The sequence below is a fragment of the Ips typographus genome, linkage group LG4 (genome assembly GCF_016097725.1).
Source record: "Ips typographus isolate SLU linkage group LG4, UJ_Ityp_2.0, whole genome shotgun sequence".
Taxonomy (NCBI): domain Eukaryota; kingdom Metazoa; phylum Arthropoda; class Insecta; order Coleoptera; family Curculionidae; genus Ips; species Ips typographus.
The window spans coordinates 747,030-763,138 of NC_138425.1; the positions used below are offsets into that span (position 1 = coordinate 747,030).

A 16,109-nucleotide genomic window follows, 5' to 3' on the forward strand; every position below is an offset into this window, starting at 1 on the left:
CTTGACGTCACGATTTACGGCGCTTTGCTGAACTGCCGAATGACCTTGTGCTTCTGCTCATGACATGTGTATTGTCTATGTATGTATGTTTGTAAATATTCGGGCACGTTGTTGTTGTGATTGTGTGGACAAAGTTTCCAGATTATCAGGTTTTTTTGTGTGCCTAGAAAGCAAGTTTAGCGTCGAATATGGATTTTCAGGAAATGGCTATAATTGACGAAAACGCCGCCGCCGTAAGTTAAGACGGGACAGTGTTGTTATTTAACTATAACCCAAGGTTAATAGGCTTTGGAATTTATTGGTGTGTGGGGCAGACATTTTGATTTTTGAATAATTCGGCCCCCTGACGATCGTCAAAAAGTATTGGCATTTTTCTTTTTTTGTTTTATCTTCTAATGTAGAGTTGATCTGATAAGACAATAAATGGGTTACGTCACAAAAACAGTTAAAAGTTGAAGAGTTATACCTAGTTCTTATACTAAACAATATTGGACATGCGCAAATCGCAAAAATGATACAAATTTGTAGAGATTAAGATTTTAGGATGTCCTTCAAATGTTTTTATTTTTGTTTGTTCCTTATCTTGTTGGATAATCTTTGTTTACATGTGAGATAGAAAATTAAAATATAGTATTTACCCATAAATCAAGGGCAAGAAGGGAGAATTATTAATTATAGCTCCAGACAAAAATTTATAGGTAGAATTGAGGTCTTAATTTGGCATTGGGTCATATGCAAATACATTAGAGGTTAGGTTAGGTTAGGTTAGGTAAGGGTATACCTACCTACCCTTAGTTTTGATCGAAAAAGGTGGCTGGTCGGCAATACAAAATACACCTACATTTATATACCTAATATAATATAAATGTAAATATAAAATATACATTTATACAAAATATAACATTTCGGAGGGCGCATGCGCTGCGGCAATATTGTAGGAAAATAGGGGACAAACGCAATTAGGCACAAAGAATACAATTTGGCAATGATTGACCAGAAACGAGCCCAATTCAGCGTCCAATGTAGTCCCAACAGACGTAAAATGGCTCAAAAGTAAGCATTATGCAAACTAACGGGTGTTCAATAATTGTTATGGTCGTAGTTGGCTGTGGTTCTCTCGTTCTAGCATGAACGTAGGGCCGTTGATAAGTTCGTATATGGTTTGGATTGACAGCTGTCATATAATAATTGTTTGCAACATTATCAGAGATACGCTCTTTGTGACAATTGCCATCCATAGGCGACCTGACCATAACAATTATTGGACACCCGTTAGAACAACACAGAAATCCATCTTTGCCGATTTGGATACGAAAAAATACAATTTGGCACAGATTGACCAGGAACGCTTGCCTCGCAAATTCAGTTAGCGTGCGGGTTTTTGTACTAGTAACAAAATGGAGTATTTTTACGTTAGTAACAAATAAAAAATAAGCGTATTTTAAACCACTTGAAAAAAAAAATATTCAAAAAAGCCACACAGTTTGGAATTGGTCAAATATAAATGATAGTTCAGTTATTCAGGTTACTATACATAGAAACAATACAACATTATAAGTTAAAGCACACCTTGCTATATTGTTCTTAATGTACCTATATCTATCTTTAATTTTAATTTCTTTTCTAACGCTTTTAAACATTGTTAAAACTCTATAGTGGTTTGGTTAGGCTAGCCCGAAAAACTGTGTCTTTGTGCGCAATACCTCAAACTTTCATGCAACGTTGCCAGACCCAGGTTGATAAGGGATTATGTTCTATGTGGTCATTAATAACTGATTAGTAGGTACAACCCTGTAGGTAGGGGTATCAGAATCAGAATACTTGTGTTCTGAGTTTTTGTTATTCAAGAATTTAATACCTACTAGCATTTAATTTACTGTTAGTTTACTTACTGTATAGGTATAAATCTGCGAGTAATTGGTCGTGATTGCCGTTATTGTTGCTTATTTTTAGTATACATAGACGCTAAACAACACAAGATGCGCAATTCAAATAGTAGGTTTTTTAAAAACACAGTTTATTGCCAATCACTTGGCAACTCCGCTGTTGCCGACGGAGCTCTCTGGGAGAATATAATTTTCTTGCGAGGATGCCAAATTGCAATACGTTGGAGTTTTCGATGATTCTATGTGATAATCAAAATGAAACAGGTCATTAAGGCATAGATAGAACCTTTCTTGATTTGTAAATGCTTAATTTTTAATTCTCATAATTAGTTTAAAATGCTGAATTGATAAAACAGAGATTCCGCGCGTCAGAAATTTGAATCGATTTGACAACCTGGCATCTCGCCTTTCGTCGTCTTTCCGTCTCTGTTGTACCTCCACTGCGTGTCAGCGTTGTCTAAACTACGCACTTAGAACAGAAAACGGTAAGCGAGTCTCATTTTTAAACCATTCTAATGAGTTTTTGATTGAACCTCTAATCAAGTTTATTAGATTAAGATGCATTTTTTGTTTTATTATTTTTTTTGTCGGGAAAGTTTGGGTGGCGAAAAGTGCAGTATCAGTTTACCGGTGCCATTCATTACATGCCGGTTCTTTTGTTTCTATGCGCGCTATGCGCTTTATTGTAGCATATAGGTATTACGATGCAACAATAACATTAGATGATTTAATAATTCTTGCCTCTACATCTATTTTTTTATGATGCTTTTTTCAAACTTGAAATAAGTTAGTGTGAGGTTAGTATGTTATACCTACATAATATCGAGCATAATATTATTAAAACTATTTTTTACGTATAAGTAGATATGTTTATCAATAACTACCTACCTATCGCTCTGTATGACAAATCAAGATTTGGACAATGTGAATAAGTCTTTGCTTTTATTTTTTAAATAAATTTTGTATGGAAACACTAGTAATTAGGTAAGGTTTTTTTAAACAGAATGTCCTGTCGGAATGAAACAAAACAAAAACTACATTGTATAGTTGACTAGCAATCTTATTTAAAAAACCTAACTTATATTTTTTTTAACGTAACACCCTGTGTATTGTTGGATATTTGGATAAAAAATCCAAGCATACTTTATAAAGCATATCATATACCGATCTTCAACTGTTTCTGAGTAACTTATGCTTTTAATAAAATAATTTGAGACTTTGACTTTGTGTCATTTGTTCGTATTTAAATAAGTAGGGGTTGTTAAAAGTTAATGTATTTTTTAGACTGGATTTTTACTGATATTGTAATAGGTAATGGTTTACAGGAAGGACCACAGCGTAGGGAATCGGGCAAGAGAGGTCGGAAGCCGGGCCGCAAATCCGCTGACAAAGTTGACATGAAAGCTAAACTTGGTCAGTTTGATCCTTGTCTTTCAAACTAATTTCAGTAATTAACAGTTTATAATTAACAGAACGCAGTCGCCAAAGTGCTAGAGAATGTAGAGCCCGCAAAAAACTACGTTACCAATATCTGGAAGAACTTGTTGCTGATAGAGAAAAGGCGGTTTTTGCGTTAAGAAAAGAGTTAGAAAGGGTAAATCAGTTTCTATTAACATGTTTTTGGCATAACACGATTATAAAGTTCACATTTATGGATAAGTATAAGTATAATTATACTTTTCAGTACGTTCAGATTGCCCGGGAACTGGAGGAAGGAAAGACCCCGGAAACCCTCAACAAGATTCTCCAGGAAAATTCGAACATCAATCTGAAACAAGAACAATAACCCTCACGGAGTCTTTGACTAAATATTATTGTGATACTTAAATTTTAAGTTTGGCCTATTTTCTGTTATTTTACCTCCGTTATTTTATTATGCTATTTTATAGTTTATGATGGTTCTTTTAATTATTATTATTGGTGGAATGCAATCTATTCAAAAAGTTTATTAATATTATCTAAAGTTGAATTTACATAAATTTGTAAATAAATAGGTATATGCCAATTGATATAATGTGTGTAAAAAAATGCAGCAGTTTTATTTTTACCTTTTATCTAAGTTTTGCTAAGCCATTCACGAATTTGATTTTATTGTCAAGGAACTAATAAATAATCAATTAAACTGCTTTAAAACTATAATTTTGTCAGATTTTACGAAATAATTAAAGAGTAGACTTATACCTATGTATTTTATAGTTTAAAAAGGTGATAAATATCAGTATATCTTCTAGAAAGTGGTATAAGAGTCAAAGGAATTATTGTTTAATCCAGTAGTTGTTTTGTTAGATTATAATAGTAGATATATTCATAAAATGGTTAAATCAATTGTTATTTGATTCTCCTGAACTTTGGTTTGCCTTTTCGGCCCCTATATTCAAGTCTAGTTTTCAGTTAAGCAGTTTAAATTTTTTTATAATTTGATATAACTGTTAGTAGGGTTGAACATACAGATATTCCCAGGTGCCACACATTGCTGCTATATTGGTCAGTATAGTGTCACATAGGTACTGACACGTATATTCTGCGTAATCCAAGTTTCACACTAGTCAAAGTTTAGCAAATAAGTTGCAAAAAGCTAAAAATATATGGCAGAAACTTAGATTGTGTTGCACAACTTATTCATTTTAACAATAAGCAAATTGCATTAATCATAAGAGAACCTGTACTATATCACAAAGTTGATGTTTTTGTTAGGCGAAGCTCATAGTAAGTAGTTACTTATACTCAATAAAAGATTTTGTAACTGAGTTTTTTACAAAACTGGACCAAAAAGTTAGTAGTGCACAAAATAATAATCCTAATAACATCCTACCTCTATTCTCAAAACCTCAGCACTTAGATATATACCAGGTGTCCAAGAGCACCCTGGACATAGGAGATTAACATGGGAAAACGGTTTTGATTTTTTTGCGCCTGTACGGCTGATTTGATTGAAAAATCGTATTAATGAAAGTTGTAGTACCTATCACGGACTAGTTTTCTGTATTTTTTATTTCTTTTATTTTTTTCGGATCTCTAACTTGAGCCCTTTCGTCGTAAAACACGAACAAAAATGCGAAAATTTAAACTTTTTACCTGCACTGTATAAGCGGTTGCCGAGCAATATATATATTTTCAAGTTCTAAAAATAACCACCAGAGGGCGTAACTGCCATCTTAAATTTTAAAATTGCATTTTCTCTAAGTTTCCCATAATAAACTAAAAAGTTTTCTTTCACATTTTGAAAGAGAACCAGTTTAAATATAATTTTGGTAAAATAAAATTTTCAGTTATTTCAAAAACAAAGATGGTGTGGGGTGTTTAATTGTTTTTGCAATAACCTGCTTTAACTTTTTAACGGTTTGACCGATTTTAACAAATTTGGTATCGTTGAAAAGAGCATCCTTTGGGCAATAAGAATCAACCAAAATATAGTTATTTTAGTTGAACCTTTCTCCGCCAGGGGGCTAGGTTCAAAGTGGTTATTTTCCTTAATTTGAGGTCCTTTGGTATAAATATATCCTTTGCTGTGCATTAGAACCCTTATGGAGCAAAATAAAAATTTGCCAAAATTGCACTTTTGACAAAAATTGAATTTTTTTGACCTTTTGAAAAATCGTAGCTCTTTTATTTAGATTCGCAGGAAATTCGTTCCTACGCCATTCGAAAAAGCATAAAAAATACTACAAAATGAGTTAAAAATGGCCCCTCTAGCTCCTCCCGTTACCGAGATATTGAATTTCAAAAAGTACCTAAAAAACCTCTCTAATACCCCCCCATTCTTTCAATTTGTTTGAAAAGTGAAAAATTTTAAAGTGCTTTTTTTGTGCTTATTTCACTTAATTTAAGGTTTTTTTGTATAAATATGCCCTTTGCTGTGCATTGGAACCCTTATGGAGCAAAAAAAAAATTGAAAATTTTGAAAAAAATGGCATTTTTCGAATTTCTGAAAGGTTCAAAGTGGTTATTTCCCTTAATTTGAGGTCATTTGGTATAAATATATCCTTTGCTGTGCATTAGAACCCTTATGGAGCAAAATAAAAATTTGCCAAAATTGCACTTTTGAGAAAAATTGAATTTTTTGACTTTTTGAAAAATCGTAGCTCTTTTATTTAGATTCGCAGGAAATTCGTTCCTACGCCATTCGAAAAAGCATAAAAAATACTACAAAATGAGTTAAAAATGGCCTCTCTAGCTCCTCATGTTCCCGAGATATTGAATTTCAAAAAGTACCTAACAAACCTCTCTAGTAGGGGGGTACTACATTCTTTCAATTTTTTTGAAAAGTGAAAAATTTTAAAATCCTTTTTTGTTCTTAATATTGGTATTTCACTTATTTGTTTTTGAGAAGAAGACCTTTTTTGTACAACTTACATCTATAGTTGTACAAAAGTTGAATTTTAATCAATCAACATAATATAATACAGCTAGAAAAATGATGAATAAATAATTATCTAAGATTTACATATAAGTAAAACTGCGTCTTAAACGCGACCTGTAGTACCTAACAACGTTTTTATCTGAAGATGTTATCTCGGTATCACCCACGCCCGGGAGGGCACATATCCGGAGGTCAGCGCGGTACCAAGTCGTGGTGCTCTTCAGTTCTTCGCCGACGCCGCTTGTAACGGTGGTACCTACCAAATGCGATGATCGCGAGTTTGCGATTCCTTACGTTCTACGTATTTTTCTTGGGGTTATTGCCAATCGAGTTTTTTGTTCAAGGGGGTAAGTGTTATGTTTTGTTGGTTATGTATTTGTTCTTTCGTCTTGTAAGGTTTTTATACGTTTCCTATTAGATCAATAATTTGTTTGTAAAGTGATGTGCGTCGGGGTAATTAAAACAACTTAAAACAAATATACCGTTAAAAACGGCCGGACTCGGTTCACTTAAAACCTTCACTTAGGTGTTCATTTTTGTTTAAACTTGGGGTCGTACCGTACGTATTTGGTTAAATAGTATATTAAGTATCAAGAACAGTAAGTAAGCTTTACTGATCGATGACTCTAATTTGTCTAAATTGTCTGAGATCCGTAAAGCTGTTACTGTTCCTGATGCTTACACTATTTTTTGTACGACTTCCACAAAATCATCCTAATTATTAAATAAAATGAAAATATTCTAACAAATTTCCTTTAATCCTGTAGTAGTTTCCGGTTTGTTAGCCCTGCTAGCAACCAGAAACTACATAGACAGGAACTAGTCATTCCCGCCTTTAAAACAGGTGCTGTAAACAAAATTATACAAGTCGTACCAAAAAAAATGTATTGTGTAAAAAATGTTGCGGAAAATCGAAAAATGTGATTTAGATGTTTTGTTTCTCCGATCATTCAGAATATAAGCATATGTGTGGGCACGTGTGTGTGGTTTATATTAACTCAGGTAGTTGATGCTAAAAAAATAATGTAAGTTAATTATACCTTATCCTACTGTTTAACTGAAAATTCACCTTTTGTTTCAACTTTATTTTTTTCTTTTTCTGTCTATGACAAGAAAACAAGTTTTTTATTATTTCTTTTAAGTGTAATTTATTACATATTTAATAAAATAGGCAAGATTATTTATTAAAAAATAAAAAACATTAATTATTATTAGCTATTAGGTATAGGTCCAGTTTTAATATACCGACTTGTGTCATTTTTTTCTACAGGTTAATTCACAAACAGAATTATCTTTCCCATTATTGAATTTTCTCGGTATGATAGAATGCTATTCGATACAGAAGAATCAGTTTTAAAATCAATTTGTGTTATTAAAAATTTATCATCAAACTCAATTGCTCGAATTAAAAAAACTTATGTTGTCGTTTTTATCAAACGTAGCACGCAAGGACAATAATTATGGTTGATGTCCACCAGATTTATTTAAAAAGTAAAAAAAATACAGTTCAAGTACAGAAGAAAAAAAGATTATTAGGTATACTGACTATTTTTTATATGGAAATACGGAATACCTAATTTGTTTTTTTTACATTCTCAAATAATTTAAAAAAGAGGTTTCATATATTTTGTTCGCTTTGTGACTTTGTTGTGACCATATAACAACAGTCGTGTTCTGCAGATCGCAAAGAAAGCACCAATAAACGACGGTTACCCGATAAAATTCGAGATAGTATCGGCTTGAAATTCTCGTGCACGTAAATCCTGGGCTAGGAGAACTCGACTTCATGCGAATATACTGCTCAGATTGGTTGCAACAAAACCGCAGTAACTTATCGGTTTTAAGTCTTTCGGTACAAGGCATATTTTTATCTCTTAAAGACGTAGGTGTGGCAGAAAGACGATAGAAACTGATAGCTTTGAATTTTTCTATACATATTCTACTTGCAATTTTTTTTTTATTTCAGTGATGGTGCAAAAAGAAAAACGTCTAAACCATCACGCACCGTCAATAAAGGTAACGCGTATGGGCATGCAGATTCCCGTTAGGATCGTGACCCTTCCGAATGACTCGTACATAAAGGCAATTTTATGCGTTCTCATCGAATCTACAACAGAGGATTATCGCTCTTTTTAGAGTAGAAAATACCGAATAATCAAAAGGCGGCATTTTTTATCTAAATACAGGAATAAGAGGATTATATTACTGGAAAATACCGTTTTCTAATCTATAGGCTGCATTACTTTGCGCTCAGTCAGTACATAGGTACCTGTAGTTTATTATTTTTGATGATACATAGCCACCTTAAAAACAATATCTTATACGCAAAGTTATTTATTTTCCCAAGACCTTATCCTACATTTTTATTATGCGTGAACGTATCTCCACCTGTATTCAAACGTTATATTCATAATTACCTACTAATTACAGAAATTCATTAATGTATATTTATTAAAAAAAAACCCATTTAAGCAAATGTAACTAGCAAATATTTGTCTCACGACGAAGATATCGATGTCTTGAAAATTTGGCACCATATAATGCCCAATCCAACTAAAAGCTATGGTCACCTTCTGGTATAATCAAAAACCGTGATACTACATTGTTGAAAATATTTTAGTTCAATTGGTTGCGGTGACATAATTATTATAAATATGGTGAATAGGACCCTGTATAATAAGTACCTGATCTATTTGGTTCATCATAGACCATGTATAGACGCCCACCTGTGTGTGCTGACTCTTCTGCAGATTAGATCGCTGGTGTGGCCGACCACACTTAAAAGATCGCGGCAGATTTATTATCTGACTTTATAGCAAAAGGGAGACTCGAAGAATACATGAATAGAATCGCCCGCCGTAACTAAGCATCCGATTGAGAGCCAGCCTATTACTTTGAGCACTTCAGGGTCCTCGTTTACTTTAATGGGTTCAGATCTGTGATGGAATAAAATTCTCGTTTCGCTTTTAGATTGCTGGTATGACAACAAGAAACATGCTGAAAACGCCGAGGTTCCGACAGGAGAGGCTTGCCTAAATTGTACCTGCAACAAAAGTGTACTGCTTTGTTATCTCAGGGTTTGTCCTCAACTACCCAATCCTCCACCGTCGGGGTGTATTTTGGTGCACAGGTACAAAACTTGTTGTCCTGAACTGATTTGTAACGGTAAAGTAGTTTCTGTTTACTTAAAAATCATTAAGTATACAATATTTGGGTCTGTTTAGGTTTTTATAATGGAGGTACGAGTGTGCAAGCCAGGGCAGATCCTTCGACGAGCGAACTGGATAAACCATCGGACGATTATACCGCCTACAAAGATGGTAAATCCATTCAAGTTAAGATTATCGTTTTTTTACAAGTTGAAAATCAATCAATCAGCATGCGTATTGAATGGAAGTATCTACAGTCCGGGGTCTGCAATGCACACTTCTTCGTTATGCGAATACTGCTATTGCCTTGCGGGCAAACAGGTCTGCGTCAAGCCGAAATGTTTGCTAGCCCTTGAAGGTTGTTCGCCCGTTTATCACGACACCAGTTGCTGTCCCGTCCGGTAAGCATCAATATCGAAATCTTGTTTCTTGGCTGATGGTCATTAAATGCTACTTTTTAGTGGCCATGGTCAACAATAATTATTATTTAATAGATACCTGCAAGTTCGAATCAATGGGTAGGAAATGTGATTAGCAAAAGTCCACCGGAAATATTACCTATAAGTAGAGTCCGGATTAAAAAGCACTAAAATTGTGAAAAAAAGCGCTTAAAAAGCAAAATAATTTTCTTAAAAAAGCATAAAAATCTGTAAAAAGCACAAAACTCTTTCAGATATGCAAGTTTTTTTTAAGTTCAATTTCTAGAAATTTTTTGAAGATTTTAAATTGCTTTAGAAGCATACGGAAGATTTTAGACTGTTTTGAAAACTTTCAAAAGTCTTTTGAACTACTTCATAGCAGCATTTGGAAGGTTCTGGAATTCTTTAGAGGCATTTGGAATCTCTTACACGGTTCACAAAATTTTTTGGTAGCTTCTAAACTGCTTTAATATCTTCTGGGAGCTTCTCGACTAGTTGAAAAGCGTTTGGAATCTTTGAGACTGTTCTATGTATATAATTTTGAAAGTTTCTAGACTGTTTTGAAAGACTTCCGACTGCTTTAGAAGCATTTTGGAGTTTCTGTTGTGTTTTAAAATCTTTTGACATGTGAATTTGAACTTTTGGAAGCTTTTAAACTGCTTTAGAAGAATACGGAAGCTTTTAGACTGCCTTGAAATTTTTTGAGAGCTTCTAGACTAGTTGAAGACTATTTGGAATCTTTTAGACTGTTCTAAATGCTTTTGGAAGCTTCTAGACTATTTTGAAAGACTTCAGACTGCTTTAGAAGCATTTTGGAGTTTCTGTAGTGTATTGAAATCTTTTTAGACTACTTTAGGAGAATTGAAGCTTCTGGACTGCTTTTAAGACATGTGAATTTGAACTTTTGGAATCTTTTAAACTGCTTTAGAAGCATACGGAAGCTTTTAGACTGCCTTGAATTTTTTTGAGAGCTTCTAGACTAGTTGAAGATTATTTGGAAGCCTTTATTAGAGTGTTTTAAAAGTTTTTGGAAGCTTCTAGACTGTTTTGAAAGACTTCAGACTGCTTTAGAAGCATTTTGGAGTTTCTGTATTCTTTTCAAATCTTTTTAGACTACTTTAGGAGCATTGAAGATTCTGGACTGCTTTTAAGACATGTGAATTTGAACTTTTGAAAGCTTTGAAACTGCTTTAGAAGCATACGGAAGCTTTTAGGCTGCCTTGAATTTTTTTGGGAGCTTCTATTCTAGTTGAAGATTATTTGGAAGCCTTTAGAGTGTTCTAAAAGTTTTTGGAAGCTTCTAGACTGTTTTGGAAGGCTTTATATACATATTTTGGAGTTTCTGTAGTGTTTTAAAACCTTTTTAGACTACTTTAGGAGCATTTGGAAGATGTTTGGGCAGTTTAAAGAGCCTTGAAGTTTCTAGACTGCCTTTAAGACATTTGAAACCTTGTAGACGGTTTGAGAAACTTTTGGAAGATGTTAAACTGCTTTAGAAGCATACGGTAGGAAGCTTTTGAGAGTTTCTAGATAAATTGAAAAGCATTTGGAAGCTTTTAGAAGCTTCTAGGCTGCTTTGTAAGTTTTGCAAAGTATTTTAGAGGTTTTAAAGTGTTTTGGAATGTTTTAAAATTTTTTTAGACTACTTCAGGAGTATTTGGAAATTTGTTGGTCAGTTTAAATTTGTAAATTGATACTTATGCATTTTGGAACATGTTTTTGTCGTTCAGAAGCGTTCAATATCTCAATATAGCAATTTTTTGTCAAAGCAGTTATTAGTTTAGTTTATTTTTAAAAAAAAAAAAAGCTTGTTTTGTAAAAAACTAGTTAAACCATACAAAAATAGCAGTAAATAAGCACAAAAAACTAAAATAAGCACAAAACGAATAAAAAAGCAAAAAAAGCATCAACAAAATCTGTCAAATGATGCGTTTTTGCATAAATCGTTCACACTAGATGTCAAAGGTTGGTTGCTCTTGATTATTTACAAAAAGCAAATTTTCTAGAAATCCGGACTCTACCTATAAGTAATAATTATTGATAACATGTAAATTGAGTTTAACAGAAAATTTAAATATATCAATCAACTAAAATTGTCGGTGTTCTGTCATTGTTTTTATGAACAACTAAATGCAGGACAAAAAATATTTCTGTTGTACAGGATGGCCCAAATGGGACGCTTTTTAATAGACTTAGGCACAAAAATACTTGTTTGTTATTACACTACCTGTATACGGTTTTCAGGTACAATTGCAGTAGACCAGATATGACTACTCAACAATCAATTTCGACGACAAATTTTCGTATTTTTGAACATCGAGTAGAAGGTAAATTAATTTTTTTATCCAAGAAATTAATAACAAGAATAAAATAATCTTACAAAGGTGGATGTATAGTGAATGGAACTCGTTATGCTGAGGGTTCCAAAGTGATCGGTGTGGGCCATACCCCCTGCGACAATTGCTACTGTTTAGGTAATATTATCAGGTGCGAACCTATGCATTGCGCCCCTCCCTTGATGGGTTGCACTCCAGTGGTCAAACCAGGAGAATGTTGTGCCGCTAGCTATAACTGTAGTAAGTAAGTTTGCTTTTTAATTTTCGTATTACACCACTGTATAGTAGTAAATGTAATAACAATCTGACCTAATGGAGTTAACTCGTAGATGGTACCTTGGAAGTGAAATCAATACCGAATAGCGGATTGTTTCCTACTATCAGTAAACACTACTCAAAACTGCATAAGCACGCTCAAATCAAGCCCCAGGAAATCGCTAAAAGTGGTGTAGTCACCGTGGCACCTCTCTACGTATTACCAGACTCTTTGGAAGAACCTAGTACAAACATGTTTGTTTCTCAACGAAGTCCTGAAATTTACGGCACTACCAGGCAGTTTTTTTCCGGATCGAGGTTCGATCTCAGTACCACCCAGGAACCGCGGACCAGTTTGGTAGACCTACTGGATGAGGGTCGATATCATTTGATTAGTAGTTCGAATCAACGCAGCAGTAGCACTAGCGAGAAGCCATCTTCAAGGGCTGCTGTCACTTCAAAGTTGTCGGGTAAACCATCATCGTTATCGCCAAAGAAAGATGATGCTGGTGATTTTTTGGGTTCGTTGGATTTCACTTCCATTCTCAAGTCTCTGTTGGAAGAAGATGACGTTGAGAAATTGAGCCCTATTCACACATTAGTAGAATCCACTACGACAGAATATCCGTCTGAAACTCCAACAACTTTGTATACTACGACAGACCAATTTACGGAAACAGACAGCAAAATTACCGAATTAATGATAACCACTACAATTTCCGAGTCTCTGGTTACATTTACCGAGATATTGAATTCGACAGATTGCATCAACGGTGGTGAAAACACTTTGTCAGGTATGACTAGAAATTTTCCAGTTTTGTCAGTGTCCAGTCTGGCTATTTTTATGTAAATTTCTAGGTGGGGCTGAAACTGAAGTAACTACCGTGTCATCACCTGTAGATCCAGTGGATATAAATAATTTGATTGAAAGTAGAACCGAACTTCTCAGCACTACTACTGAAGAACCAGAGACTTTGTCAACGGAACAAAGCTACGACGTGAACGTAAAACTTAGGAATAACTTTAATAAAGTTGTTGAAAACAAGCGGCCACCCGGCATTGAAGTCCTTTTAAATATAAATAAATCTAAAAACGGAGACTACGATTATGACTACAACGAGCCGACTTTGCCTCCTTCATTACCAAATTTAAAGTAAACAAAATTCCAGTGTACCAGTTAATTTTTCCTTAAAACTATATTATCTTCTAGGATCATACCATTTTTGGCCGCAGATGCTTTAGATTTAAAAAAAGAAACTTTGAAAGAGTCCATTCCTGTAGATAAGCATGTCAATGGTCAACTTGAATTAGGTATAAATATCTTTAAACCGCCCGTAAAAACTGAAGGTACTTGGTAAAATTTAATGAGTAATTTTAAAATATTAAATCGTAAGTATTTCAGGAGGATTTATTCCCAAGGATCCTATTAGCGAAACTTTTTATGATAATGAAGTATCTGTACCTTATATCACAAGTGAAGCTGGTGAAGGTAAAGTTTAAAACCACAAAGTAAATTTTCTCTTATATTTTTGATAATTTTCAGAGATCGGCTGCATTAAAGACGGAGAAGAAATCGCCCACGGAATGAACGTTTTGTCCGGTTCACCCTGTATGACCTGTTCCTGTATCTTTGGCAGAATAGTGTGCCATAAAATTGACTGTCCACCTGTAAAATCGAAATGCAAACTAGACCCAATACAATCAGTTACGTTGTGTTGTCCCAAATATATTTGTGGTAAACTTTCATTTTTGTTTTAAACCGTATGTATGCTTATGTCAAGTATAAATTTCTAGATGACGTGTTTATCGAGCAAATTTCTCCAGAAATCGTGACAGTGGCAGAAGGTATAATTCCTTTAGATCCGTTCAATGATGTTATAAGAACTGAGCCAGCACCCAACTTGCAAAGCTTAATAGGAGACATGAACTCATTTTTTAATTCCACATCGAATAGCTCTGATGGTACACTACTTGCACGTTTAAACGGCAATGCATATTTCTAATTTAATATTTTTTTTATTAGAAAATCTTCCAGTGAGTATCCAAGACCCACTTTTGGATTTATTTTCCGACGTGTTGCAAACGACTAGTGAGAAAACCACCACGCCTGCAGATAACTACGTCAAAGTAGATTTGATCAGCACAAGCGAAATTCCTAAAGATTTTAAAACAGATCCGCCAACTGCAAAAATTAGTGTTCCTACTGGTCAAAATGCAGTAGGATTGGGGTTACTAAAATTAGCCGGTTGCAACATTTATGGTAGAATGTACAGGGTGGGCAGGATAATTTCGGAACTGTCAGGACCTTGCTTGGAATGCAAGTGCACTGAAGTGGGAGTGCAGTGTAACGAATTGAAGTGCTATGATGAAAGGTCGACTACTAACTAAGCAGAAGTTAGAAAGTGTAAATTATAAAGGCCTCTTGCCAGTATTTTGCGTCCAAGGACCAACTTGTGCCATTTATTCTCAGACAAGACTTTAGTTTACCATATAGGCTATACGACGAATTAATGATTTGAATAAACCAGAAAGTTGTACTCCTTTAGCAGAGTTAATTATATTTAACACAGGTTGGCAGTAACTGATATAAACATCACTTTGGGTCATTGTACGTCTTTTTAAACGAAGGTACTTACGTGCCAATATAATAGTGTGTTTTTTAAGAAATATTCTGAGAAGAGCATGATATTTATTTATGCAGCGGAATCAATCATTATAACTACGTGATAATAGAGTCAAAAAATAAGTAACTATAACCTGTACAAATTATTTTGAACTCTGGTCCTCAGAGCATGGGACACATACGTATACATATTATAGGTATATGAGTCATGAGTACACATGTAACAAGGAACAAGTTTAGAGACCTTACGCACATCCTAACTGAACTTAAAACGTTTAAAATAGAGGTAATGCCATTCGTTATGGCCAAAAAAATTTGATACGACACTTTCACAAAATATACCAACTAGTGTTGATTGTGAAAACTTACAAATTCTGGTAAGATAAGAGAACGTTAAACTAGAATTATAGTTAAAACACAATTTAACTATTACTTACGAGTACATTCTAGATACGAACAGGAGGTGGTTTGCTTTGGAACTAGTCTCTGGAAGGAATAATACAATAACGTTAGTTTTATATTCCTATAATTTGCAGTTTTTGTCACTATGATAATTTACTTTTGTAAATAGTTGTACTCCTTAACGTTTAAATGTAATGAAGATACATGATACACTGAGTAGCACATTAAACCAATTAAATCTTGCTTTGTCTTATTCAGTATTTGTTGGTGACAATAAAATTATCTTTTTCTTAAACTTTAACACCACTTAAATTAATAAAGTACGATATAAGTAATCAATATATTGACATTTATATGTTCCATTTCAAGTAGACAGTAAGTAAAAGAATCTATATTCTTTGTCCTGCATCGTTTCATACCACTCAAACTGAAAATGTCCAAAGGACCGATCAATGAACTTTCAGTCTGCGTTTTCGATTCATTTACCATCCCCCTTCACTTTCCTTCCTTGTTGCTCCTAGGATCTGGTGAGTTTTGTCACATCAAAGGTTGTATTTCAATTTAAAAAGATGCTGTTATATGTTTTTAGCTACATCCTACAATAATAGGAGTTAATGATGTTTCAAAGTTGGGTACTATACAACATTAATAAGCATTTGACTGGTTTTTACAGTATACG

General features: G+C 34.0%; 2 protein-coding genes across 2 annotated transcripts; both read left to right on the top strand.

Moving 5' to 3' along the window:
• The first annotated feature begins 68 nt into the window (after positions 1–68).
• Positions 69–4,633, top strand: REPTOR-BP (REPTOR-binding partner). Its single transcript, XM_081977007.1, has 4 exons — positions 69–233; positions 3,212–3,299; positions 3,359–3,480; positions 3,571–4,633. Exons 1-4 carry the CDS (start codon positions 189–191, stop codon positions 3,670–3,672), a joined length of 357 nt encoding a protein of 118 aa, XP_081833133.1. The 5' UTR covers positions 69–188; the 3' UTR covers positions 3,673–4,633.
• A 1,764-nt stretch (positions 4,634–6,397) lies between these two features.
• On the top strand, positions 6,398–15,731 carry LOC145728372 (uncharacterized). The gene is made up of 13 exons (XM_081978554.1): positions 6,398–6,593; positions 9,217–9,411; positions 9,471–9,566; positions 9,625–9,796; positions 12,059–12,141; positions 12,199–12,390; positions 12,480–13,199; positions 13,264–13,558; positions 13,616–13,752; positions 13,808–13,894; positions 13,949–14,140; positions 14,200–14,367; positions 14,429–15,731. Exons 1-13 carry the CDS (start codon positions 6,515–6,517, stop codon positions 14,791–14,793), a joined length of 2,781 nt encoding a protein of 926 aa, XP_081834680.1. The 5' UTR covers positions 6,398–6,514; the 3' UTR covers positions 14,794–15,731.
• Positions 15,732–16,109: the final 378 nt, after the last annotated feature.